This window comes from Electrophorus electricus, chromosome 21 (assembly GCF_041902795.1).
Source record: "Electrophorus electricus isolate QZ-2024a chromosome 21, ASM4190279v1, whole genome shotgun sequence".
In the NCBI taxonomy this organism is placed as follows: Eukaryota; Metazoa; Chordata; class Actinopteri; order Gymnotiformes; family Gymnotidae; genus Electrophorus; species Electrophorus electricus.
This window is the reverse complement of record NC_137517.1, coordinates 5,080,199-5,106,908: the sequence shown is the minus strand read 5'-3', so window position 1 is coordinate 5,106,908 and position 26,710 is coordinate 5,080,199. Positions and strand designations below refer to the sequence as shown.

Below are 26,710 nucleotides of genomic sequence, written 5' to 3'. Positions count from 1 at the left end.
TTTGTATTGCATCTGTCTTGTTTTGCTCCTCTCAGCTCTGTCTCAGTAAATCAATTCAGTTATGATTCATAAATCCCAACCTTGCCATTTCATCAGTGGAGTAAATTATTCCAATTAGCGATCTTGCATCATGATTACACTGAGATGCAGTGATGACACAGAGCATAATGGTGCATAATTAATTGGTCTCTTTCTTTCATTTCCATTTTCACAGCATTTCTGTTGATCTCAGACCTTTTGACACATTAAAGAATTCCAACAGATGCTGTTTTTTTTTTTTTCAATAAAAGCCTAGGATGTTGTATACTGTATATTTGAATGATTTAGTTGATTTATTGGACTTATATCAGCATTTTAAACCACATTGCTGTGATATACTAACATTTCCCTTAATGCTTTGGTATGAAAGTAAATGGTTTCGTGTCTTTTTCAGAATGTAAAAGATTCATTAAAAAGTAATTGATGAAATCATCAGCTTTTAAACTAGGGGTGAGAACTTTAAGTTTCAGTGGATAATTTTGTATTCTAAAAAAAAACTACTGAATCTGCCACTCGATGGACATTTTTTTACTATACGTTTCCTTTTTGATGTGAATGTTTTCGTCACAGTACTAATAAGTATTAAATAAAAATCATTGAAGATAGCAATGTTCAAAGAAAAATCAAAGAATATGATTTCAGAATAATCTCAGTGAATATCAGTGAGAAAGTTTCTCTTCTCTTTTTCCAACTCTATCATTCTATCTCTCATAGTCAAACACACACACACACACACACACACACACAGAAAGAGATATAGATTAAATCTTTCTCTGGTACTTTGTTATTGAGATTGGAGGGCATGAAATTGTACGCTGGAATGCTTAGATGTGACATGTGATGCTGAAATGCATGCAGGCAGAAATTCGTCTCCCTCTTCAAATAGGATTAGGTATTGTAATAAATATCTTTAGCCACTGAGACTGCAATGTAATTACCATTAATGAGGGACTGAAATCTGTTGATAGCAAACACACTCATAGCCAAGTTCAAGATTTATTGAGAAACTGTTCGGAAAATTGAAGAAAGACGAGAATCTCACACTCATGCTTAATTAATAATTATAGTAATATAGAGATAAACTGAATGCTGTCATACATAAAGATACATTTTCCAGCATTGTATCTATCTATTAATGCATTATTAATGCAGCATTATAAAGCCTACACAGACCTTCACTGACCCTCATTTCTGGACACTATTAACTATTATTCAGTTTAACTTATGATCCACACATATTATTTCCATTTGAAATCAGTAAAACAAATAAGAAAATCACACCTGAACCTACACATCTGGGCTCTGCTAAAACAGCTTTTTTTTCTTATTTTTTCTTTGCTTTATGATTAATGGTCTATCTAATAATTAGGTAAGTGTCAGTCATAATCGTTATCCCTCAATTATGACACTGTCATAGTTGTTATACTGTATATTATATAGTTGTTATACTGTATATTATAGGCTTATACATAAATCAGTAATTAGACTAATTCCATAATGTCGCTCTGTTTACAGCAGGGAATTTCTAGTCTACCTGTTGTGCTGGGGCACACACAGAATTAAGAGGGTACAGCCCGTCCCACCTGTTCCGCCAGTCAGTCACAGGGGCAGGATTGTGCATGTGCTTTGTTAATAAGACCCACTCCGCCCGGTTCTGCTGCTCCTTTCACACTTTCTCTGTTTTTCACTCCTTTTCCCTGCTCATTTTCAGAGTACTGTCTCACTTCTGCCATGAGAAAATGTTTTTTTTCAATGTTTTAATCATTTATTTATTTTTCCTTTTATTTACATTTTTAAAATTAATGTAAAATTTCATTTGAATGTTGTCCCCCATGTACATCTGAAATAATTCATTTGAGACACAAAACTACATGTGAACTATGTGATTTTGTTTCTGCATCATCAGTTAATGCTAGCTAGATAACACAAATTTGCAAAAAGTTCACTGGGTATATTTTTCATTTCGCAAGCTTGTGCTATCTAGTTAGCAGTGTGCTAGCATAAACAATGCCTTTGCTAACTTAAGTAGCAAATGCATTTGCTTTAGTGTTTTTGGTAGGTTAAATGTGGTTAGCCTTAAAAATGTATGCATTATCATTACCTTGTGATCCTGTTGTATCAAACTTCCATTTTTATCAAACTAAAGAAGGCCATGGCCAAACAGCTGTTGTGTTGGAGAGGTGCAATATCTATGGTAAGTTTCAGTCCTAGCACTATACTGTTATACTCAAGGCCACACAATTTGGAATATCAGACCTAACATTAGACTGAATCACATTTTATCTTACTGTTTCTATTGGAGACTTTATGGCTGATTCCTCTCCATTATCTTGTGGTGTCTTGCAGGGTCCATTCCTGGGGCCCCTGTAATTCTCCTTAAATTTTCTGCTCTTGGGACAGATTATAAACATTTATATTTAAATTCAACATTGCATATTACTTTACTTCTCATTCAAATCTAGGGCACTCTAGAGGTCATCTAGGCTCCTTGTCTGTCTTAATGCTATTAGCAACTGGATGGCAGAACATTTCTTACAGCTTAATTCTGATAAGACGGAGGTGCTAACTGCTGTTCCAGATAAGGTTGCTCCCATAATTAAACAAAATACTTTTCTCTGCCTCCCACTACAATTTGCATAATTTAGGGGTTTTATTTCAACAGTCCATTTCATTTGACAGCCATGTTACGTAGCTGAGCCAATCTTGTTTTTTTCGGTTTAAGAAATATTAATACATTGAGATCTGAAGTTTCACAGGAAGAACACGTGATGCTTATGCATGCCTTTATCCCATCTCATATTGACTACTTTAATGAACTTTTCTCCTCAGTTAGTATGTCTTAGTAAATACATTCTACTTTACTATGAGTTCCCTGAAATTAAAGTCTCATAATGGCCCAAACCTTCATTGGTCAGGACTTGAAGAACTTCAGTCACTACTTCAGTCATTGAAAAATAACACCTTTCTGGGCATGAGCTAATGCAGAGGCAGAAAGAAAACTCCAAAGAAGACCAACACATCCTCATATGCAGTAGGGAAACTATGGAAACAGTCACTATATAGTTTACTCCAAAGATACAGGGCTATGCCCCACGGCACTGCTCGACACTTGCTGAATTACTTTGTGGAGTTTGACACCATTCTCCTCACTGTGATTATCTCACCAAGCCACACGACACTTCAGTAACGCCGAGCTAAAACAAAGCAGCAAACGAGCGATAAAGCGGATCAGAATAACAGAACAAAGCATCTTATCCAGAAATCCAGAGATAGGATCCCCTGAAGTTACCCAAGAGGAAGGAAACCTACAAAGCCATGCAACATTGAGCCCTATATGGTGCAGAACACCCAAGGCTCCATGGTGCAGCTGCTCAACCAGGGAAGTCCATTACGTGAAGTCCACGAATGCTGTGAGAATAGTACATTAAAGGTGTCTCCGGAGAAATATATGTGCGCTGTCAGTGCATATTCTCCGAGACTGCTTCAAGAGAGAGAACATTACCATCACAAGAAACAAACTGTCTCTTGTTACCAGAAAGAGGAAAAGAGAAAAAATTCTCAAACTCAGATTTAACATTTTATGTGACAATGTCACGAAGGTTCGGCCTCTCCGCAGGGGAACCAAGCCCGCTCACAGTGAAACACAAGGGAAACGCCTGCCTCATTCCCAATCACTTGCCTACTAACCCTGTTCTTTGTCTCTCCGCTCACCTACTTCAACCCGCAGGTCGGCAGGGAGGACGCTGCGCATTAATAGCTTACCGTGAGAGGAGTTACCAAGCCAGACCAAGCCAAGCAAAGCATTCGTCTTTCTTGAGTTTCATTTTCGTTGCCAGACTTTTGTGCATTCACCCATGGAGAATAAAGAGCACTTTCTGGAACCTCACCTCTTGCGCCCTCTGTGCCGCCACAGTCACAGACAAAATGTCTTGTATAGCGTTTTATATTTATATTTGTAAGTGTTAGGTTTCTTTCTTTGTGTTGTTATGTTTTGTCTTAAGCAGACAATGCATTTTTTAACACTTAAAGGATGAGCTTAGAAAGATCTTAAAAATCTTTAGCACGATTAGCATAATTTCTCTATTAGATTTAGTTCTCTATTAGATTCTCATTTAGTTGTGAGAAATCTACTACTTTATGCCAGGCTTTCTATAGTTTAATAAATAAAGTTTAGATAACGTTTGTCTTTTTAATACATTTATTCTGCATTTCTGCCAATCTGTTCTATTCACCACTTCTGCAAAAAGATGTAAAAATGTATTACCGTTATTCAGAGCACATTATAAATAAGTGTAAAATACACAAAAGATATGTGAGTGTACAGAATTAGGCCAAATAATCATGACTTAGAGCCTGATCTCACCACAACAGAGGACATGCTAAAACAGGAACTGGATGAAATAGTATCTGTATCCAGAGATATAAATAACTAGTTATACTCAGCGGTGACTTATACAAAATGGTTTGATGTTTATGTGCAGTGACTGACTTATGTACCTAGAGAGGGTGTGGATCTAGGATTTTGCAGATTCGGGGCTCAAACGTCCATTTTCAATACAGAAAGGCTAAGTGTGTGTTGTACATTCGTGCGTAATTCATTGTTCATTGGGACATATTTTACCAGTCATGCCTTGGTTTCTGATGTATTTGCAGCCTTATGGAAGAAGCAGGAGACATATAATTGGATATACTTTATAAATTGTTCACTAAAGCACTTTACGTTCAAGCAAAAATGTCTAGACTAGTAAATAAGCAGACATAACACACAGAGCTGAATTAATTTCACTTTTACTGTCCATATGCCTACCACTGGAATTAGGGGCCAAATTCTGACAATACATTACTACAATTAGCCTGACTAAGTACGACTAAGCTGTGCAACCTGTGTGAGAGTTTAAATATTAACAACAAAAAAAGGGTCCACCAATGTAACCGGATCTTTCGACAAGGTCCAATAAACCTCACTGCTTTTGACATTCCAGACTACGTGGTAAAGTCCTGCACAAGCACTTGAAGTTCAGTTACTTTACGCCGTCATGGCGCTGATTTCGTCCTTTACTCCTTTGCTCATAGCGATTCTGTGCGTGGTTATCGCTTTTCTTTTCAAAAGATACAAAACTACGGAGTCAAATAAGGCCACCAAACCAAGAGGAGAATCCAGACCGTGGGTGGACGAGGACCTCCAGGATGACACAGAAATGAACAGTAAAGACAACGGTACACACCGCCCCCGCAGCCATACTAACAATTCAGTTCATATTTATAACCTTTTTATAAACCCCGTGATGTCTGCTCATTTTCTTCGTCGTTTTATTACCCGCCAGAACCAAGAGAGAACATTGTGTTGCTTTGGCCTAGTCGCTATGGGTAGGCGCGTTGATTGTTAACAGTGTTATCGATATCAGTTAATAGGTGGCGTTTATGGTATCAATAGCAAGTGGGAACACATGTCTATGCCATATCTGCGCAAATTACTCCCCTGTGCCACGACCCACTGCGTCTAGAGAGGTTAGCGACGCTGGCGTGATCGTACTTAAGTCATCATATGCAACTGCAGGACAGAATATACAGCACAGGAAAATCATTCAGTTTCTAGTACGAAAGTAATTTTGATTCCATGAAAATGGTCTTACATCGTAAAGCGTTTATTCATGCTAATTTTCAGATGTCACAGCGACTGCTCAACTAATATCTTGGCGTTTTATATGTGATGGAAGCATGAGATGTTTGTGCAAATTTTAAGGGTTGTGCATTCATGTGTATGTGATTGTATGAGCTTTACAGTAGAGAGACTTCATTTCTGCATATTGTGGGAGAGAACATATTCAGTTCTGATCGTTATTGTGTTAGTTAGTTGTAATACCCGTGGTAAATTAATAGCACTTATGAACCTCTGCCGTAACTGTCCATGATGGTAGTTTGCATCTTTGCAACGTATTCCTAATTCACGGTCATGATTGGCTAAATTCTGTCTCTTCTTTATTGCAGAGAGTGATGACTGGGTAGTTGAAGGGACAGAGAACCTAACCCACGTTCCCTACACACCTCGCCGTTTCACTGAGGAAGAGATGCTGCAACGCTCTCAAGAGTTCTTCACCCTCCTAAACCAGCGGCGATCCGTCCGCTTCATCAGCCGGGAACCCGTCCCCAGAGAGGTGATCAACGACGTCATACGCACAGCAGGTAGGGGACTTCAGAGCACTCAGTCATAGGAGACTGATTTTCTGCTGACGTCAGGCAAGTTTGACTAATGTTATTAGCGTAGTTTTGATTAGGACTTGGTGATGTAAAGGTGATTTAGTAACTTTAAGGTAACCTTAAAGATCCAGTTTAAAGCATTGCTTGATGTCTTTTCGGTCAGTGCCAAATCGTACTGAAGACACTGAATTTCAGTATGTCCCTGACAAAGTCAGTTTGTTGATGTAAAATTCTTTGTGTACATAATATGTAGCTGGTCTGTGCATTTATGTGTGTGTGTGTGTGTGTGTGTGTGTGTGTGTGTGTGTGTGTGTGTGTGTGTGTGTGTGTGTGTGTGAGGTACGGCACCAAGTGGTGCTCACACTGAACCCTGGACGTTCGTGGTGGTGTCTGATGAGGAGACCAAACACAACATCCGAAACATTGTGGAGGAAGAGGAAGAGATCAACTACAAACAGAGGATGGGAGACAAATGGGTCCAAGACCTAAAGAAACTCCGGTGAGAGCTGTGTTTGTGTGCGTGTGTGTATTGGTGTGTGTGTGTGTGTGTGTGTGTGTATTTTGTCTGTGTTTTTGTGTTTCTGTGGAGGTGGGTGTATATCAGTACCAAGCTACATACTAAGCGTGCATAACAGTAGCACCCTCTTGTGATTAAATTTTGTCATTTCCAGCACTGGCTTAACACCAGTACCATATGAACATTACTTTGGACATAAAATGTTGATTGAAAAAATTCAAACCTCAGACGAGGTCTTAAAAATGAGCTTATTTGATGTCTTTGTCTTGTATAGGACAAACTGGGTGAAGGAGTATCTGGACATGGCCCCGTATCTGATTCTCATCTTCAAGCAAACATATGGAATTCTGCCAAACGGAAAGAAGAAGACGCATTACTACAACGAGATTAGTGTGTCTATTTCATGTGGACTCCTTCTTGCTGCTCTGCAGGTGTGGATAGTGGATAATTAACCTCATACATTGGTGTACTAACTGACCCACACCTGTTGTATATATAGCTGAAAACTTTCAGCTATATGTGTGTGCAGTGATTGCCTTTTGTGCAGTGTCGTGATTCTGTGACACTTTTCTTACCTAATTCTTTGCCAGAACGTGGGACTGGTTACTGTCACATCCACACCTCTGAACTGTGGCCCACAGCTCAGATTCCTCCTCCGTCGGCCAACCAATGAGAAGCTGCTCATGCTGCTTCCTGTTGGCTACCCAGCGCCTGATGCCACAGTACCCGATCTCACACGCAAGGAACTTGATGACATCATGGTGTTTGTCTGACATCATTCAGTTCATAAATGACACCTGTATGTTGTCCTACCAAATAAAAACCTCCTATTTACCCTACCTTATTCCACAACAGGAGTAAAGTCACAGTAGTAAAAGGCTTCTCAAAACACAAGACAGTGGGTGAGTTTGCAAATTTCTGAATGAGATGGCATAATGGCATTCTTTGACAAGGCCCGTTTAAGTACAGCGGGACAGGCAGTCAGAATGCTTTAAATTTCCTGAAATTTTGCATAATCCATTTCATGTTCTTTTCAACTTTCTTATATGCTGTAACTTTTTTGTCAATTTGGTATGAAGGTTGTTTGGTACAGTTATGGAATAGGGCTACAGTATTGTACAGTTTAGTGTTTCATATCCTGTGTATGTCGTCAAGCCATGTGTGAGAGACAATGCAGCACATTGATAACAAACATGAGAATCATTTTTAACCACATCAACGCATCATGCAGTGCCACATTTGTTCTGCACCTCATTTGTCCCCAGAGTATAATAATTTGTCACCAGAGAATAATCAGTGAATAAATACTGTATGGTGTACAGAAGGATAAAGCACAAAGCAGGTAACGTGATTTACACTGTCTCCTGGTTGCAAGAAGGACACTGTGATAATAAATATGCAGTGTTGATTTTGGTTTTATGGAAAAATAACAGGCACGCTAACTGTTTGGTAAATTGCTGGTTCATTGGGAGAAGGGTCTGGAATGGATGTGACTGGTCTGGGCTGCTAGTTTATTGGGGCAACAGCAGTGGAGGGTAGTGTTCAGGCTGGAAACAAAAGTCCTGGAAGAATATTTAACTTTATCTCCAGACCACGTATAGGGGAAAGAGATAGATCTTAAATAAGGTGTTGGGTACTTTTGGTTCAGCTTTAAGATAATTTCCAAGTTATGGCAACAAGTGTGGAGGACAGGATAGGTTAGTGATGATCCATTATCTATGGGTTCCAATAGCAGACTCAGAAAATTATTTGTATAAATTATTAGTTTTATAAAGTTTCACAGCATCAAAAACCAGGGAAAAAATCTCTTTTATTCTGACATAAGCCTTGGTCACCATTTTCTGCAGTGGTTACAAAAACTCATTCAGAAATAGATTTTTGTGTCACTTTTGCTTACTTACTTTTGCATTAAAATATATCCTTGTTATTTTGTATACTTTAATTTATAGCTTCTTTGACTTATTGATTGATGACTCTTATAGCCTAGTCTGACGCTTTTATTTTGAAAAGGTCTTTCTTGCCCGCTTCATGACTGGATACCGGATCCACATCGCTGCTTATGCGAGACACTGCGGATCCTCAGGTCCGACGCGGGTGAATATATAGTTAGGACTGAACCTGAACGTACGGTACTGTGGTCAAAATGGTTCTGTACTGCTATGTCACCCACGACCAGCTTTCGGGGTTTGATAAATATAAGGTGAGACAACACTTGTAAATCCAACGCACAAATCCTGGACCTAGTCATTGCTGACTATGTGCTAATCATGGGTCCTCACTGACAGGGAGAAGGATAGCTGCCTTTGTTCATTTTCAAAAATCAACTTTGCTAATTTAGTGTTATCACATTTTCATCTTTCTCGTTACTGTGTACTGTGAGTCGGCTTGACGCGTGGTTTTAACGTCTTTTGGCCAAGCAAGCTGAAAGCAAATAGGATAGAAAAGGTTACTGTGCCTCTGAATAAGCAGCTAGCTGATAGCAATACCGGGTGGTAAAGCTGACTAGCTCTCCCTAGCAAGGCTACCAATATTGATGAGATTTTTTTATTTGAATTCGATTAAAACTGAGATCTCGTATTTGAGGTTAAGTTTCGACCTAATCGCAGTCATGTTCATGCAAGAATTTAATTTAATTTAATTTTCCAATTGCAAGTCGGAAAGGTTATAGTTTCTAGCTAGGTGGCTAGCTACCGCTAGCGGTACTTCACACCCACACAGCTAATATATCAGCACTAGAAAATGTCCTAAGTGTCTGGCAGCACGCCTTGGGGTTTTTTTTTTTTCGATATATCTTCTGCCGACATGATTTGCACAAATGCGTCTCCTGTCATTCAAAGCGGAGTTAAAAACACCGCAACATATTAGTACTGCTGATGGGCAGAGGATGACGGATAGCGTTTCCTCAGCTGAGCATGTGGAGCCTGAAACTTGTGACCGGATAACCAAAGTCATGGTTTCGTTGCTTTAGTAATTTGTTTTAATACAGACGGTGGATCTGTTACGTGCGTTCATCTAATTAGGGTCCTGTTCTGACTGTTTGTATTTCCCCATTAAATGTATTGACAACCTGACTCACTGGGCAAATAAATACACATTTGGCAGAATTTATGAGCACTGCAGCGGGAGAGCTCCGATTTGTTTGTAACTTTTTTTTTTTGTTTTGTTTTTTTTAATTTAGCGGACAAAAGCTGTCATGTGAATCCCAAACAGATTAGAGTGATGGCTTACTATACAATAAAATAAAAACGTATCTTTGCCGGCTAATGGTATTGTCTTAATACTAGTGTCTTACCACTCTTGACATTTTGTCTAATATTCTTTCTTGCTCATGTACACATCATATGGAGTCCCCTAGGAATGTGCCCTTAACAAAACCTTGCTGATAAGTTAGTGGAAAAATATATTTATAGAGAAAGTTTATAAAGCATGCAGGTTATATAAAGGTCATGTGTTTGGAGTGTGACTTACACATTCCTGCTCTCTCTCTCTCTCTCTCTCTCTCTCTCTCTCTCTCTCTCTCTCTCTCTCTCTTATGATTACAGTACAGTGCAGTGGACACCAATCCCCTCTCTGTCTATATAATGCACCCCTTCTGGAATTCAATGGTGAAGGTGAGAAAGACATTGGTAATATCATATTAACCTATAATCACAGGTCTGGGACCAGTTTTAAAATGTTTCAACTATGTTTGGGTTGATGTGTGGGACAGGGGGATGCTGTCCTGTGTCTGTGAAGATATAAGTAATAGAAAAGTAATAGACTAAATGCAGGCTTCACGTTTTTCATCAATATGTGCGTCCAGAAGTTATGTGCAAGCACACAGGTGAATACATCCCTATATTAAAGATCTTGTTCAGAGTTTACATCTAAACATGCATCATTAAAGAGTTTCCATTTAGATCCTCTTACTTAAAAGACCTCAGCTCATACACTGCTCACAATCGCTCTCTCTCGCTCTCTCTCTCTCTCTCTCTCTCTCTCTCTCTCTCTCTCTCTCTCTCTCTCTCTCTCCTTCTCTCTCTTTTTATCAGATCTTACCCACTTGGTTGGCTCCTAACCTCATAACCTTTACCGGGTTCATGTTCCTGGTTCTCAATTTTGCCATCTTATCCTTCTATGATTACGACTTCTACGCTGCAGGTAAGGCGGATAAATGTGTGTGTGTGACGGAGGTGGTTACAGACTACTGGTTATCCTGGCCGTCTGTGTTTATACAGTGAATGTTCAGACTGGCGAGAAGGGTAAAGTCCTTGTCGTATCTGTCTTTCTAACTCCGGCTGGCTTATGGCTCTGTCTTGTCACTTTCGTTTTCTCTTTTTTGACATTCTCGTTGAGGCAGTGAGGCATGTTCATAATACCTAATATTCCTTTCCACCTTATTAACACTCGCGCACACAGTCTTTGAAATCCAGTTTTAGAGCACAACCTGTTCAGTCACCCCTTTTTCACATGCTTGTGTAAGATTTCAATAGTTAACTCTTACTACATTTTGAGCCTGTGTGTGTGTTCGTCCTAGCTGAGGGACATGCTCACGTGCCCAGTTTGGTTTGGATAGCGGCCGGCCTCTTCAACTTTCTGGCATACACATTAGGTAAGTGCGTGCGTGCACACGCGCACATATGAGAAGGCACATTGTTCTTTTTTAAAATGTCACTGAAAAATAACCCAGTAGATGGCTGGTTCAGTCATGCATTGTACTTTCCTTGTGTCTCTGTGTACTACTGCACTTGTAAAGACTACAGGTACTCAAAAGTGTATTAACTGAAGAAGAAAAAATGATTTTTTTTTAAGTTGGTTTGAGTGCATATGTGTAGGTTATACATATAGCGTGTTCCTCAAAAACCTAAACATCCAAGAAACATTAGAAGTATTAAAATGTTTGTATACTAAACTAGAGAGTTTAACAACGTGTCAATAGATAAACATGGAAAAACCAGTCACCATCATGCTGTTGCCCTCGGCTCATCCGTCCTAACTGAGAATGGTTTCGGCGCGGTCCTAATATGAGCGTTCTCGATTGACAGCCTGCTGCAACGCTCAAGAAGAGCTGAAAATCTTAAGTAACACAATGATACATGTGCAGACCTGCTGATGGGGATATAGTAATGCTGTGAGTTTGGCCAAGGCTTTTGCTTGCTATAGAGTTTTCACCCACTAGGATGTTTGCTCAGACACAAAGCGGCTGGTGGGAGCGCAGTGTGTGGTAAGGCCGTCAGACTGAGGAGAGTAAAGCCTATGCAAACTATTCGACGTAAGGGCCGCCCGTTTTGTATCAGAAGTGCTGAAAATCGTGTGAAATAAATTTGCAGGATCAGCTTTGTAGCTTTACTTTGTATATTGTGGGTCCCTGAAGAGCAAGAATAACCCTAATTAAAAGAAAACAGATTTAAGCATATATACTCTCAGGAGGTTTATTTTCTTACACTATTGCTGGAGCCAGTAGAGGGATACATACGTATATTGCTAAATATGATATTAAGGCATGGTGTTCTTTTGCCCACAATGGTCATTACGTATTAGTGTATGCATTATATTGAAAACTGCTCAGGGTTGGTCACTTTCCTCTCCTGTGCGCGTGCAGATGGCGTGGATGGCAAGCAGGCGCGGCGCACGCACTCCAGCACACCACTCGGCGAGCTCTTCGACCACGGGCTGGACAGCTGGGCGTGCGTCTTCTTCGTCTGCTCTATGTACTCGGTGTTTGGGCGGGGCGCCAGCGGCGTGGGCGTGCTCACGCTCTACTGGCTGCTCTGGGTCGTCCTCTTCTCCTTCATCCTCTCGCACTGGGAGAAATACAACACTGGCGTGCTGTTCCTGCCCTGGGGCTACGACCTCAGCCAAGTGGTGAGGTCACAGTCCGGGGCTCCCGGTGCACACGTGGAAACGTGCTGGGTTGTGAAATGGCGGGGGTGTGGCTGGGATGATTCAGTAATAGTGGGTTTAAGGATTACTAACTCATGGGAGTCATAGGCGAAGAATTTTGGTCTTTCATGTCTACTCAAATTAGTATTTATTTTATTTTATTTTTATTTTTTTTAATTTTCACCCTGTGTCTGTCTGTCTGTGTGTGTGTGTGTGTGTGTGTGTGTGTGTGTGTGTGTGTGTGTGTGTGTGTGTGCGCGTGCGCGCGCATGTGCATTTCTCTCTCAGACTATTTCTATTGTGTATATAATAACAGCTGTGGTTGGTGTGGAGACGTGGTATGAGCCAGTGATATGGAACATTCACTACAGAGACATCTTTATCGTTATGATCTTGGGTGAGGAAGCTGCACACTCATTTACATGCTGCATTCTCATTGGTGCTTAGCAAGTCTCCTCATGGCTGTGGAGTCCTGTCATCTCCTGGAGATGTAGCATCAGTTCTGTAACAATTCGGCCATTAGCATTCACGTCTTTCTGTATTTCTTCAGCACAGTAAAAATGAGCATCGTAAAAGGGAGAGGGTATGTCTCTTCCTTACGTTTCTTTGGGAACTGATTTGCAACAACATTTTTGAATCTGGAGTTCGTTTAGTTACACCAGAGTTAAATTACCCTTTCTGTGCCACACTGAGGAATGTAGCTGTCATTCTTGAGCTGCCTGTTTAAGTTTGTTAACTGACTGGTTTGAAGATTTGAGAACTTGCAATATGCACTTTATCTGATCCTAACTCCCAATATAAACTTCAATGTCACAGCTTGCCTGGGAAACGACTGTATGTGCAGACTAGTGACTGACTGTGCGTGTTTCTTCTGCTTGTCTTGTAGGCTGTTTATTCACTGTAACATTACCAATGAGCCTCTACAACATCGTCAAGTAAGTTTAGTCATGCTTTCCTACTTTGCACGCAGCAGTGCACTGAAATGTGGACCTGACAGATTAGTCTTATACTTCGATCATGATCTTCTACTTCACTGGCTGTGTGTTTTCAGCAAGCAAGGAGATCGGTCGTCAAACCAAATGAAAAATGTATGCTTCTAGTTGTTTGTTGTTGGGTTTTTTTTTTCCCCCACTTTATGTACTGGAAATTGACTGGTCAGTTTCTACATAGCTACGGTGGGGTGGGGTGGGGGGGTGGGGGGTGGATGTACAGCGGGTGACGGTGTCGTCTGTGGCAGGGCGTACCGCGCGGGCTCCTTGAAGCACAGCTCCATGTACGAGGCCCTGCTGCCTTTCTTCTCGCCCGTGCTACTCTTTGTCCTGGCCACACTGTGGGCCTGCCTCTCTCCCGGCGATGTCCTGGGGCGCCAGCCGCGCCTCTTCTACCTGATGGTTGGCACAGCCTTCGCCAACGTCACGGTGAGTGCACGCGCCGCCCATGCGTTGCGCCGTCACAGTATCACCTTGCTGCGGCAGACCGCCCCGTATTGCAGCACAACGCCGGACTGCGTGAAACGGCCTGAGATGTTCGCTGCGATTCGTTTCACGGATCATTTGCATGTTGTAACCTTTTGTGATGTTGGCGCACTGTGATGATGAGTTAACAAGGGCTGCATTGTTCAGCCCCAGCACACAAACATACATGTTTACACACGCACCGTTGTCCTCTGGTAACGGCTGAAGTCATTACACACACAAAATGGTTCTGTCGCATTGTGAATTGTGAAATGACTGACACTCTCTCTCTCTCTCTCACCAGTGTAAGCTAATCGTGTGTCAGATGAGTAACACGCGTTGCCAGGCGCTGAGCTGGCTTCTGTTGCCCATGGCAGCGGTTGTGCTGCTCGTGTGCTCCGGGGTGGCACAGCAGAGCGAGACCCTGGTGCTGTACGCGTGGACGGCCGTCGTCGTCCTCTCACATGTCCACTATGGCGTCTCCGTGGTAAGTGCTCGAGCGCAGGGCCGGCGGTTCCTCTCCTCGGGAGCCTCTTCACGCTGCGGCCAGCACTCTGCTTTCAATAAGGCCGTAGATTAAGATTAAGCTGTAGATTAAAATCGTGCTCGAAAGAGACGTGATTGTGGCGCGATGAGTCGAACTGCTGGCTTGGCACAACTTCTCAGAGCCCAGATGTCAGGTATTCGTGCAGCGAGACTCGTTTGAGACTCGCTTGTGGAGCCCCGGCTGTCAACCGCATCTCGATCGTTCTCTCGCTCTCCCCTGTGCGCAGGTGAAGCAGCTGAGCGACCACTTCAACATCTACGCCTTCTCCCTGACGAAGCCGCGCTCAGAATGACAGGGCGAGGAGAAGATCGCCCTGGCGGCTGCGGAGGTCTAAGACGCCTCGGCGCCCTCCGCAACGAGCTGACACGGAAACCCATCACCACGGAGACGCATCTCATACCAGGAAAAAGAGACCCACTGAGCGAATTAACCTTCCAAGTCTGAGCACAGACATGCGGCGGAACGGCAGAAGCCTGCGAACTGAGCCAGCTGCTGCCGCTGGGGGTCTGGTCCTGCTTCTCACCTGTGCAGCTGTGTAACAGGGGCTGATTGGCTGCAGGCTGTTTTGGCTGTCTGCCGTCCGAAGCTGAGGAGATTCGCTTGTTTCCTACGGAAATGTGCTTTCAGTGGAGATACGGGGAGCTTTGAATTATTAACACACTCACTTACTTACTTACCCTTATACACACACACGCATAACACGCATAGGTATGCTCAGTGACATGTAGCAAACCACATTTCAAATACACATTCACACATTTACTAGGAATACAACACAGATTAATGAATGTCTAGTGCATTGTTTGCCTCGAGCAGTTGCAGTTTTATTTGGGTTATTTCTTGCTTCATTTATTCAGTTTGGAAAAAGTTTAAGGAAAAAACAAACATGTTTTTATATCCAGTGAAATTTGTGGCATTACTGAATGAAAACGCTTATAAGTTGTGACGGTGGACTTGAGACGTACAGCTTAAATGATGGATTTTATTTTCTTGAAATCTGGGTTTGATTCTGTTTTTATGGGAACTGTCCTCCACTGCTTTGCCTACAGCTCTACAAACCTCTGTAAAAAACAAAACAAAAAAAACCAATCGGAACTCACTTGAAATTTTCAGAACCCTGCCAGGAACTGTAATGAAGGAGTTGTGAACCTCGCGCAAGGCCTAAGCCATGATCCTGAATGCCTGACAGAAGGTTGTGGGTTTTATGTGTCCTGGTATTACCACTGTAATCCTCAAGGCTCATCTCCTTATTCATTTAATTTCTGTTTTACCTGGGTGATGGTGTCAGCCTGCCGATTTTGGTACCATTTTTTTTTTTTTTTTGTTCGTTCGTGTCCTTTCTCTTTCGTTTCACAAGTGAGCTTTTATTGAGTTTATTTGCTCTCGAATGAAGAGTGCGCTTCAAAGCCTGACCAGGAGAGGGCGCACTTGGAGTGAGCGAGTGTCACCTCGCTCCGTTCGCTAAACACGATAAAAGCGCTAGTCTCTGGATACTGCCTGCTCGGAGCCCTCCCGCATCATTCTTCTTGGATTTTTTTGTATTTAATATTGTGTGTGTTTTGGGGGGGGAGGGGTTCCCTCCAATTTGGTGGTAAGTGGTTACGTTACAAAAGTGGAATGTTTAATTAGAACTATCAGTGTGTGTGTGTGTGTGTGTGTGTGTGTGTGTGTGTGTGTGTGTGTGTGTGTGTGTGTGTGTGTGTGTGTGTGTGTGTGTGTGTGTGTGTGTGAGAGAGTGAGAGAGAGTGAGTGAGTGAGTGAGTGCGCCTATACATGCCTGAGGCTGCCATGGGTTCAAGAGCAGTTTTAAATCCATTGGTTTATAGGCAAGTGTGTCATTTTTTGAGGTCATGTATTATACATGGTAGTGAATTCAAATGAAGCAGAGACTCTTGAGAACCTCCAGTGGAAGATAAACATAGGATATCGCTGCTCACTGGCCTGAAATATGCACATACAAAAAGGCTGGTAATCTCTTCCCCCTTATAACATGCACTCTGATTCAAGCTCAGTAGTTCATGGTTAAAGTAACATTTCTGTTGTGTAATGTGTAAACAGTCAGGTAATAAAAATATTTTCTCACAACCTCTGTGTGAGGTCAGTATCTAGTATTTATTGTAATATACATTTTCTTAAAACCATTGTCACTGTTTTTGATTGACTGAAGTGGTGCTGAAATGTCAAGAGTAGCAATGCAATGGCTACTCACTCAAGGGCCCTGCTCCTTTTTGAGGTGAGCTTTGCGAATAACCAGATAGAGCTCGATTATACTGTAGTACTCAAGTTATCCATAAGGTATGGTTATTGTATACCTTGATGTAGGACGGTGATGCTTTGAGCGCTGCTTCTTGTAACTGATCATCTCTGATTTGAGCTGTACAGTTCCACCTCTGCATGGGGACCAGGTGGCGATTGTATGGTTGTCTTGGGTTTCTGGATAGTCCCTTATAAATGTGACCTTTCGTTAACTGAAATGGGGAATATGAAGACCAACCTCTTTTTTTTTTAAAGCTATTAAAAGGACTAAGTAATGGGATACCTTTGTCAATGTATTTGTGTAATGCATTAGTAGACTATGAAATTGTTTTTTTGTTTGTTTGTTTGTGTTTGTTTGTTTGTTTTGTGAAATTGACTACGAACCACTAACTAATCTGATAATGCTGATGTTCTGTACTATACTCAATATTAAACAGTCCTGTTAAACTGTATCCAGAAACATAGTTGTTATTATACAAATGTTTTTCCATATTAGGGTAGAAATGGACAACTGTAGAATACTTTGTCCAAATTTTTTTCTGAAGAGGATAAATTATTTTTGTTGAACAATCTTCTCATTATCAAGAGAAAATGACAGTGGGTGTAGTGTTAATACATTTACATGCGTTTTGGCACTTTATTCTTAAACGTTTTTTTTATTATTTAAATGTGTTATTTTTGGAACATCTAATAGTGTAACTAAGGGAAATAATGCTGAAGATCAGATACTGCACTTGATATCTAAATATATAAAATATATATGAAGAGGGATGACCACTCTTATGGCGAATAGTTTTATTATAACTAAGATAGTGTAGAGCTACATTTTTAAAATATACGTCATTTCAACCGTATAAACTTTTTCCACCGACGGCTGCCGAAGCTCTTATTTTGAAATCCCGATGCGCTCACTATCTTGCTGTGTCGCTGTCTCACAGACGCTCGCGACGGCGTCTCACTGGGGAGGGCGGCGCGAAGACGCGAACGCGTCTCGAGCACCTCTCGCGCATCTCTCGCGCAAGCAGGCTCGGCGAATAACACCAGTGACCAAGTGCGAAAGGCTTTGACAGCGTCGCTATAACAGACGGTTGATTTAAAATTGTCCACTGTCGGGTGCGTTTTAAACGAGTGGATTACTTTGCGCCTCTGTCGTAGATATAACGGTGTGAATCTGCAGTAGTTAACCTAGCCGTCATAGCTGAGTCGTTAGCTAGCTGGCTAACCTAGCTAGCGAGCTGCCTCGTATCGTTCCAGGAGCTGCACACACTGATGTTTGCTTGACCCTAGGAAGCGATATAGTCTTTTATGTAATTAACAAACAAGGTCACATATTAAACTCGGACGATGGAAGTTCGGTTTTTGTTCCGGTGAGATTGACTAACGTGAGTGGGTATTCAACAAATTCTTCCTGCTGTTGTCCAGTTAAGATTACCTGGCGTTTCATAGGGAACCACTTGGCTGGCTAACCCACTGATCTGTGTTCCCTAACTGCAGACACGCGTTTGTCGCTGTTCATGTTTGGAAACGTTCTGTGATTTAATCTGTATTTTTAGTGGTGGTGCATAAATGACACAATTCAATTTTTCATTATTGTTATTATTAATCCGGAATAATGCAGCTCCGTCTAATTGTGGTAGCTTCTGTCTTCTTCCAGCCAAGAGTCATGGCTAAAACGACGGTGCTTTACTCTGTGGTGATCCTGTGCGTACTTCTTGCTGGAGCGCTGAGCAGCACTGCAGAATTTGACCCCTATACGATTCTTGGCATCACTAGAAGTGCAAATCAGGCTGAAATCAAAAAAGCATATAAACGTCTTGCCAAAGAATGGTAAGAGAGCCTTTTGCTTTTTTTTTCTCTCTCTCTCTCAGCAACAAAAGGGTGTCCATTACTCCTCTGTCTGTGATTGCGTTCAGTCACTGTTCCCTGTCCTTGCTACCAGGCATCCAGACAAAAACAAGAAACCCGAAGCAGAAGACATGTTTATCAGGATTACCGAGTCATATGAGGTAATGCCAACGAATGTACTTGCCTTGGGTGCACTTCCTTGCACACAAACTCTCACATGGTCCCTCACGGTGTGAGGCGGAGCAGTCAAAGAAGTGCTGACCCATCCTGCCCCTTTGCACAGATATTGTCGAGCGAGGAGAAGAGGGCAAACTACGACCGCTACAGGCAGATGGACAGTGCGCAGCCTTACGACCGTGGCCCGCACGCCTTTCGCCGCTTCCACGACGGCTTCTACTTCGACGAGTCCTTCTTCAGCTTCCCCTTTGGCGGCAAGGGCACCCGCGACGCTGCTGATGGCAGGCACGTGCTGCACTTCAGCCAGTACGTCAACGACATCACACCCGACAGCTTCCGCAAGCCCTACTTGATCAAGATCACATCTGACTGGTGCTTCAGCTGTGTCCACGTCGACCCCGTGTGGCGAGAGGCCGTGCAGGAGCTGGAGCCACTGGGTGAGGGTCAGCTGCGTCGGGTCGCGTTACGTAAAAGACCAGGGTTAAGCGGAAGGTCAGCTGATCGGCAGTGACCACCGTAGTCCAGATCATTCGACAGATCGAGTCTGTAATGGAGACCCCCCCCCCACTCCCCGGTCCTGCCTTGCAGAAGTACACGCTAGACCCATGACTGGGAACGTTACTGTTACGTGTTAACTATCTGTTATGTGGAACGTTAAAAGCTTCCCACTTCGTGGGATTTTCAACCACACACCTCCCCGTCCAATTTGCACACCGATATTCTTTCTCCTTGTCCTTGTCGTGCGTAGGTGTGGGAATTGGGGTGGTGGATGTCAGTTATGAGAGACGCCTAGCCAATCACCTTGGCGCACACCGCACTCCCTCAATACTGGGGGTCGTCAATGGGAAAGTGACTTTCTTCCACTATGCTGTGGCAAAGGAGCACCTTGTGCAGTTTGTGGAGGACCTACTCCCCCAGAGGCTGGTTGAGAAGGTGACCGCAAGACTGCTTCCCTGGTGATCTCTGTATCTCCATTTTCTTGTGATGTTTGTTTTGCTGAATACATCTATAGTCATAATCAAAAATAGTCAAACGATTTGTTCCACCTTATGCGTCTGCCTAACATATAACATCTGCAGTCATTAATAAAATTATTATGTTTAATTGCAGTGAGTCTGTGACGAGTTTGATCTTGTTTACGAGCTGTGTTTCAACCTGGGCACTAAGGAGTTTGGTTTGCCTTCTCAGGTCACTGACCGGAACGACCGCGACTTCCTAAACAGCTGGCACCAGGTCAACAAGCCACACGTCCTGCTGTTCGACCAAGTGCCGGCGGTCCCTCTCCTCTACAAGGTACGCGTGACCTCCGCGGCTGACACTCCATTCGCGTGATATCTAGTCTAAGCCTAAAAGAACCTCCGCGCTGTTCCTCCGTAGCTCACGGCGTTTGCCTATAAGGACTATGTACAGTTTGGCTACGTGGACCAGGGCCTTTCCGAGACCGCCGACTTGCTCAGGCGGTACAACATCAACACATATGCGCCGACCATGCTCGTCTTCAAAGAGGACGTGGTCAAACCGGCCGACATCATACAGGTAGGCACGCAGCGCCCCTGCCTACAGGGAGACGTGCCTTGGAACGTCGCGTTCCTCTTTGTTGGACTTTTTTTTTGGTCTCCCCAAACAGTCTAAAGGGATGAAAAAGCAGATCATTGATGAGTTCATCTCCAACAACAAGTTCCTCCTCGCTCCTCGCCTGGTGAATCAGAAGGTCTTCGACGAGCTCTGTCCTGTCAAACAGTTCCATCGACGCAGAAAGTAAGGCACCTGGAGACGTGTGGTCAGTTCCCACGTGTCTTGCATGCGTTGGTTCCTGCCTCTGACGCTGTGCACGTTTCTACACATACAGTAACATTTCTTTGAGTACCAAAATAAGCTTTGAGGTCTGTGCTGACCGTGAATGACTGAATGTCTCTTAAGGCAGTGAAAAACAAACTTGGGCAAAAAAAAAGGGTTTGTGTATTGTTCAGCTTCATTTAAGGGGGCTTTTTAATCATGGGGTGTTCTGAGGGAAATTCTCTTGAGAAGGAGGACGGTTATATCTTCAGGAGTTCGTATGTGCGTGGGTTTGTCGTCCTCTGGCCTACAGCGCAAGCGTCTTCTTCACAGATACTGCGTCCTTCTCATCACGGGCGAAGAGGACGCCTTTGTCCCGGGAAACGAAGCCTTCCTGTCCCTAGCCGCCGGCAACACCAGAGAGGTCGTGCGCTTCACCTACGTATATCAGAGGCAGCAGCCACCCCTGTGCGCCGCCCTGCTGGTGGGCAGGGACGGTGCACCGCCGCAGGTACACCAACCACGTCCCGAGTAGGAAAATCGGAGGGAAAACGGGGTAGTCTACCTTTGTGAACAGACATGGTCCTGAGAAAAGAATACGCTTTTAATGAAAATGACCTTTACAAAAACTAGAATTTAAGTCATATATAAAAGAATTTAATGTTTGGGCTTCTATGACTCAAAGTTATTTTATATAGTGCTTTTTGCAACAGATGTTGTCACAAAGCAGCTTTACAAATGTTAGAGGCTAAGACCCCAGTGTGTGCGTGTGTGTGTGCGTGTGTGTGTGCGTGTGTGTGTGCGTGTGTGTGTGCGTGTGCGTGTGCGTGTGCGTGTGCGTGTGCGTGTGCGTGTGCGTGTGCGTGTGCGTGTGCGTGTGCGTGTGCGTGTGTGTGTGCGTGTGTGTGTGCGTGTGTGTGTGCGTGTGTGTGTGCGTGTGCATGTGTGTGTGCGTGTGTGTATGCGTGTGTGTATGGTAGGTGGTGATTCTGGAGCGTCGCAGCGAGGCTGGTAAGGTGGTATTCAAACCCGTGCCAGGCGGCTGGAACGGCAGCGAGGAGGACAAACACCGGCTGCTGGAGGAGCTGGAGCGTCTGCAAAAGGACCCGTCCATCCTCACGCACGACGCCACGCTGCCGGAGCTCAACAACGAGTTCGCCTCCGTCAGTCCCATCCGCCTGCCCCCACTCTCTGCCCCCCGCAGGAACCCCTCGCTAACGAGCTTGCTTGAAATGGCAAATTAGTCCTGGCCCATTTCACATTCCCCCAGGACAACTGTGCTATTAGCAGCGCTTCCATGAGAGGGTTTCTCTGGAATGGGTTGCGATTATCGTTCTTTGTGACATCCATTACGCAGAGTATCAGTGAAACAGCTCTGCTGAAAACAGTCTACCATGATTAATGTAATTGTGTTGATTGTATATATGACAGGCAAATTATGGTTGGTTTGTATTAAATCTTTAACTCGAAATGTGCCCTTTTGTCTTTCTAGATGTTTTTAATTAGATGGATTCATACAGCGTATGACTACCTGTCCGAAATAGTCGATGATCTTCTTCATAATAATTGGCAAGTGAACAAATGTGTGTTTTCTGTTTGCTTAAGGAAAGAAAGCCGGATTTGTTCTTGATGGAGATGTTGACTGTTCGTGTTTGCAGGCGTGAAATGATGCCCCTCCTGTCTCTGATTTTCTCCGCCCTCTTCATCCTCTTCGGCACGGTGGTCATTCAGGCCTTCAGGTGCAGCGTTCTGTCCACTTTAAACTCCCCATCTGACCTTTGAGCCAGCCACTCAGACATTTCCAGAACATGCCTGTTTTCCGTCTGGTTTCAGTGACTCCGGAGAGGAGAAGCAAGCAAAGCCGAAGGCGAAAGAGCCGTCAAAGGCGGAGAACGGGGCCCCGGGCGCCCCCAGCACCTCCAGGTAGCACCGAAATGCTCAGGTGCTCCCCGGTAAGCTGTCTCGAGACATCTAGCCCCATAACCCGTGTTGTTTCTGAGCAGCCGCCTGCCGAAGAAGAATTTTGTGGAGGTGACGGAGCTGACGGACATCACCTACACGAGTAACCTGGTGAAGCTCAGGCCAGGCCACATCAACGTGGTGCTGGTGCTTACTGACGCCACCAAAAATGTTCTGCTCAGCAAGTTCGCCAAGGAGGTCTACTCCTTCACCGGGTCAGTCTACCTAGAGTTTGCCGCACGTCCGCAACGGGTGTGTGAAAGAGCAAGGGAGTGCGAGTGTTGGTGTCTCATCAGTGCGACGCAGTGTCATGAACGTCTTCAATGAAGCACGAGGGAGACTTTTGTCACCTTAGGGCTTTCACTCTGGTGATATCAAACTTGTGAACACACTTACAAAAACCTGACTCACAGGCCTGAGTTTCCCAAAAATGTTGAATTTCAGAGTGGTCATTTTCCAGCCCTTCACAGGTTTTGTGGTAAATGATTGGGAGTGAGAGTCCACCCCCCACCCCCTGGCTGCGTCTCATCCACAGCCACCTGCCTTTGCTATGAATCGGCTTTTCCTGGTTCTGACATGGCACTTTTGTGTCCCCTCTCCAGGAGCCTGACTCTGCACTTTTCGTTCCTGAACGCGGCCAAGCACGGCGAGTGGATGTCCGCGCTGCTGGAGCACGCACAGGACGCCATGCGCATCGACGCAGAGGAGGAGGAGGGCGGGGCCGGGGCCGGGCGCAAGGCGGACTACACGGGCTATGTGCTGGCGCTCAATGGCCACAAGAAGTACCTGTGCCTCTTCAAGCCCGTCTACACGGGCGATGACACGGATGGCAAGCCGGAGGAGGACGCCGCCGGCGCCACAAGGCCCAGGTCGGCCTCCAGAGACGAGCACCAGCACAGGAGGGTCGCGGCCCGCTCGCGCTCCACCATCCTCCAGGTGCACCACAAGCTGGACCGGCTGGGCCTGTGGATGGAGAGGTTGATGGAGGGCACCCTGCCCCGCTACTACGTCCCGGCCTGGCCCGGTCTGGACAAGATCACGGTCAACAAGTAGGGACGCCGAGATGCTAACGCGCTACCGCTGACATTGCTGCCGGAGGGGGGACGTGGCGTCGGGGGGGTCGCGGAGGAAGCGTGCCGTCGTGATGGACACCGTTTGGTCCTACAGCGACAACACTTCCTCGACACTCCCAATGTGCTAGCTTCAGCCACCAGACTTTTGAGTGGCGTGGCCGGATGGCCAATGGGGCGACCTCAGAGAGTCCGGAGTACTTGGTTCAGCGCCGATGCTGTAAGCAAGCCAAGCGAAACAGCAGTTTCATACGCATACTGTGCTCCAGCTACTGTGTGCTGCACGTCCCTGCTTTTCCCAATCTAGATCTTTTAAAGGTACATTAAGTAGAGTGGGGCATTAATAGACAAAATATTATGTTAAATAAATATTAGACAGTAGTTGTTGGTGTGGATTGTTGTATGGTTATTAGAAGTAATGGTTCACTGTGGTAAGAAAAAGCATTTCTTTACTGTAGCTGTCCAAGGCACTGGAGAATGCACTTATTCCATTGTTGTTATGAGCTGGAAAGTCCGTCATTGGCGACTTACCGGCTAAATGCGACAATATTACTTGGTGTACCTTTAACAGCTTGTGTCAGCTAGGCTCCGCGGTGAAAGTGAGCACTTCAATCAGACTAACGCATCTCTCTGCTTAATGGGATCCCTTGCACGCACCCTACAATCATAGTTTGCTGTTGAAACAATGAACGTGTAAAATGTAGCATGAACCCGAAACACTAAGCATAGTAGGAACTGCGTCCACGGTGTACACTTAAAGGTCATAAATGTCATTTAGTATTTTTTAATATTTATACTGATGTTAAATACGTCTGCAGTACACATTCTGTCCTGGGATTCACAAGGCGTCGTCTTGCCTGTGCAATAATACAGCTTCGCCTTTTTTACAGTTTCACTTTTGTTGCTCTTTCTAAAAAAGTTTTGTAACATTTCAACAACTTTTTTTTTTTTTTTTTTTGAAAGTACCGCGATCCCAGCTGTCGCTGCCACTCGCGGCCAGCAGAGCCGAAATCTGATTGGGTCAAAAAATTCAGCTTGGAATCAAACAGATGTAGACTAAAAGCAGAACTGAATATAGCATCACCCTGCCATGTCTGACCAGTGATTCTGGCTCCCCCTTTGCGTTCATGTAACTCACTAAAATGCATATCAGCAGAAAGGGCTCGTCACTTGGTCTACCTTTACTCACTGTACCTTTACTCATTCGTCATATTCAGATTTCCATCCATTCAACAGCCATAAACCCGGTCGGCAGAAAAAGCTGATTTTTTTTTTTTAACAGATTTCAGAATAGCAGTTGAAAAGTGAACAGCTGCAAACTCCTTCAGGTTTTTCCACTTTCTTTTTAGGGTGCAAGTAGGAATCGGTTATTTTATTTCATGGTCCACACATCAGGTGAAGGGCCTCGTACTTAATACTTGACAGGCGGTTTAAGCGCAGTTTTGAAGACGTAACTGTTCCGAGTGAATGCATTTAGGGTTTTGCTTAATAGGATGAGATGGCTCAAGTTCAGTCAGTCTTCCACCACGGATACATTTTTCCAGTGCCGGATCCAAACAGGCTACCAGATGTCAGCAGAGAAGTTCAGAATCTTTATCATGATGTTCAGTGACACATTACTAATGTGTTATTAATATGATAAACTACGGTTTCCGTGCTGCTGTATTGTAATTAAAGCAATTTATGTTGTGATTTATCGTGTATTTAAAGAACGTTTCACTTAAACATTGTACATTGCAACATAGGTTTAGAAAAAAACCTAACAAATATGTATGGTCCATGTATATGTCTGCTTGATATTAATATATTTAACACTATATCATAATTATGTGGCCAGTTTTATTTATTGCACTTTGTCAATAAATGACAAATTTCTGAACTGAAACATGTCTATTACAATATAATTAAATGGTTTATTTCCATATCTTTGATACTGTTGAAAGTGTCTTTCCTTCCATATTAAAAATGACTATTATGAAAATTGCAATTTCCCATGAAGAACAAAATTTTTTGTTGGTTTTCATTAGTAGCTTTGTGCCCATAATAAGACTCCCTGAATATGTGTTAAACTCATACGGCATGATGACAATGTGGTGTCAAATCCGCCCGCAACAGATTAGCAAAAATATTTATACAAATGTTTTCTTAGCAATGTAGCTACTACCAAAGGGCTTACTAACAAGTCTTACCACTTGGGAGTACTCTTTGCCCTGTTCCTGGGGCAGTTATTTCCGATCGTACGAGACCTGTCTCCCATCTACGTGAATGGAGATAGCCAAGTAATATTTTTAAACACATGGATGAAATCCATGTTAAAATCTAAATAAAACAGCATGCAGAATATGCAGTCTTTGATTCAAGTAAGACCCCAAAAAGGTATTTTAAAGTTGTTTCATCTACAGTTGTGACCAAAAGGTTTGTGACTGTCAAATTTTGGTTTTTACAAAGTTTACTGTTTTTATATCCTTTGTCAGATATTTATATGGTATAGTGATGTACAATTAGAAGCATTTTATAAGGTTTTTTATTTTACTTTTTATTGACAAATACATCCAGTTTAAGCATAATTTTGTCTAAGAACACTGCCATGAATAACAATGGTATCATATCCTCCAAGAGCAACTTCTCCCAATGATCCAGGAGCAATTTGGTGATGAACAATGTTTTTTTCCAGCATGACAGAGCACTGTGACACAAGGCGAAAGTCATAACCAATTGGCTCGGTGAACAAAACATTGAAATTTTGGGTTTATGGCCAGGAAACTCCCCAGATATCAAGCCTATTGAGAATCTGGTCAATCCTCAAAAAGAGGGTGGACAAACAAAAATAGAAACTGTTATCCAGCATGCCAAGGCGAATTGCAGATGTCTTATAAAATAAGGGTCAAAACTGTAAATATTAAGTCTTTGCCTAAACTGGATGTATTTGTCAATAAAATGTTTTTAAAAATTATGAAATGCTTATAATTCACTATACCATATAAACATCTGACAAAAATAGCAATAAACC

General features: G+C 43.4%; 3 protein-coding genes across 6 annotated transcripts; all 3 read left to right on the top strand.

Moving 5' to 3' along the window:
- The first annotated feature begins 5,024 nt into the window (after positions 1-5,024).
- iyd (iodotyrosine deiodinase) lies at positions 5,025-8,696 on the top strand. The gene is made up of 5 exons (XM_026998614.3): positions 5,025-5,256; positions 6,028-6,222; positions 6,577-6,736; positions 7,029-7,185; positions 7,345-8,696. Exons 1-5 carry the CDS (start codon positions 5,076-5,078, stop codon positions 7,525-7,527), a joined length of 876 nt encoding a protein of 291 aa, XP_026854415.2. The 5' UTR covers positions 5,025-5,075; the 3' UTR covers positions 7,528-8,696.
- Positions 8,697-8,752: 56 nt separating this feature from the next.
- On the top strand, positions 8,753-17,325 carry selenoi (selenoprotein I). The gene is made up of 10 exons (XM_026998613.3): positions 8,753-8,954; positions 10,297-10,365; positions 10,786-10,894; positions 11,271-11,345; positions 12,336-12,598; positions 12,905-13,013; positions 13,503-13,551; positions 13,854-14,034; positions 14,375-14,557; positions 14,844-17,325. Exons 1-10 carry the CDS (start codon positions 8,898-8,900, stop codon positions 14,949-14,951), a joined length of 1,203 nt encoding a protein of 400 aa, XP_026854414.2. The 5' UTR covers positions 8,753-8,897; the 3' UTR covers positions 14,952-17,325.
- A 502-nt stretch (positions 17,326-17,827) lies between these two features.
- dnajc16 (DnaJ (Hsp40) homolog, subfamily C, member 16) lies at positions 17,828-25,631 on the top strand. Of its 4 annotated transcripts, none has more exons than XM_026998610.3 (15): positions 17,828-17,986; positions 18,528-18,700; positions 18,813-18,879; positions 19,002-19,332; positions 19,644-19,828; positions 20,084-20,188; positions 20,273-20,431; positions 20,523-20,653; positions 21,005-21,182; positions 21,652-21,834; positions 22,164-22,240; positions 22,330-22,410; positions 22,505-22,594; positions 22,675-22,845; positions 23,233-25,631. In XM_026998610.3, the coding sequence occupies exons 2-15, from the start codon at positions 18,537-18,539 to the stop codon at positions 23,681-23,683; spliced, it is 2,373 nt and encodes a 790-aa protein (XP_026854411.2). In that variant the 5' UTR covers positions 17,828-17,986; positions 18,528-18,536; the 3' UTR covers positions 23,684-25,631. The 4 variants fall into 4 exon arrangements, with proteins under 4 accessions (XP_026854411.2, XP_026854410.2, XP_081560543.1 ...); XM_026998609.3 differs by having other exon boundaries at positions 17,829-18,255; XM_081704417.1 differs by lacking the exon at positions 18,528-18,700 and having other exon boundaries at positions 17,831-17,986; positions 18,742-18,879.
- Positions 25,632-26,710: the final 1,079 nt, after the last annotated feature.

Coding starts and splice junctions, on each gene's coding strand:
- iyd (XM_026998614.3), top strand. CDS start 5,076: ATGGCGCTGATTTCGTCCTTTACTCCTTTGCTCATAGCGATTCTGTGC. Junction 5,257..6,027: donor AATGAACAGTAAAGACAACG/GTACACACCGCC, acceptor TCTTTATTGCAG/AGAGTGATGACTGGGTAGTT. Junction 6,223..6,576: donor CGACGTCATACGCACAGCAG/GTAGGGGACTTC, acceptor TGTGTGTGTGAG/GTACGGCACCAAGTGGTGCT.
- dnajc16 (XM_026998610.3), top strand. CDS start 18,537: ATGGCTAAAACGACGGTGCTTTACTCTGTGGTGATCCTGTGCGTACTT. Junction 18,701..18,812: donor AAACGTCTTGCCAAAGAATG/GTAAGAGAGCCT, acceptor CCTTGCTACCAG/GCATCCAGACAAAAACAAGA. Junction 19,829..20,083: donor CCCAGAGGCTGGTTGAGAAG/GTGACCGCAAGA, acceptor TTGCCTTCTCAG/GTCACTGACCGGAACGACCG.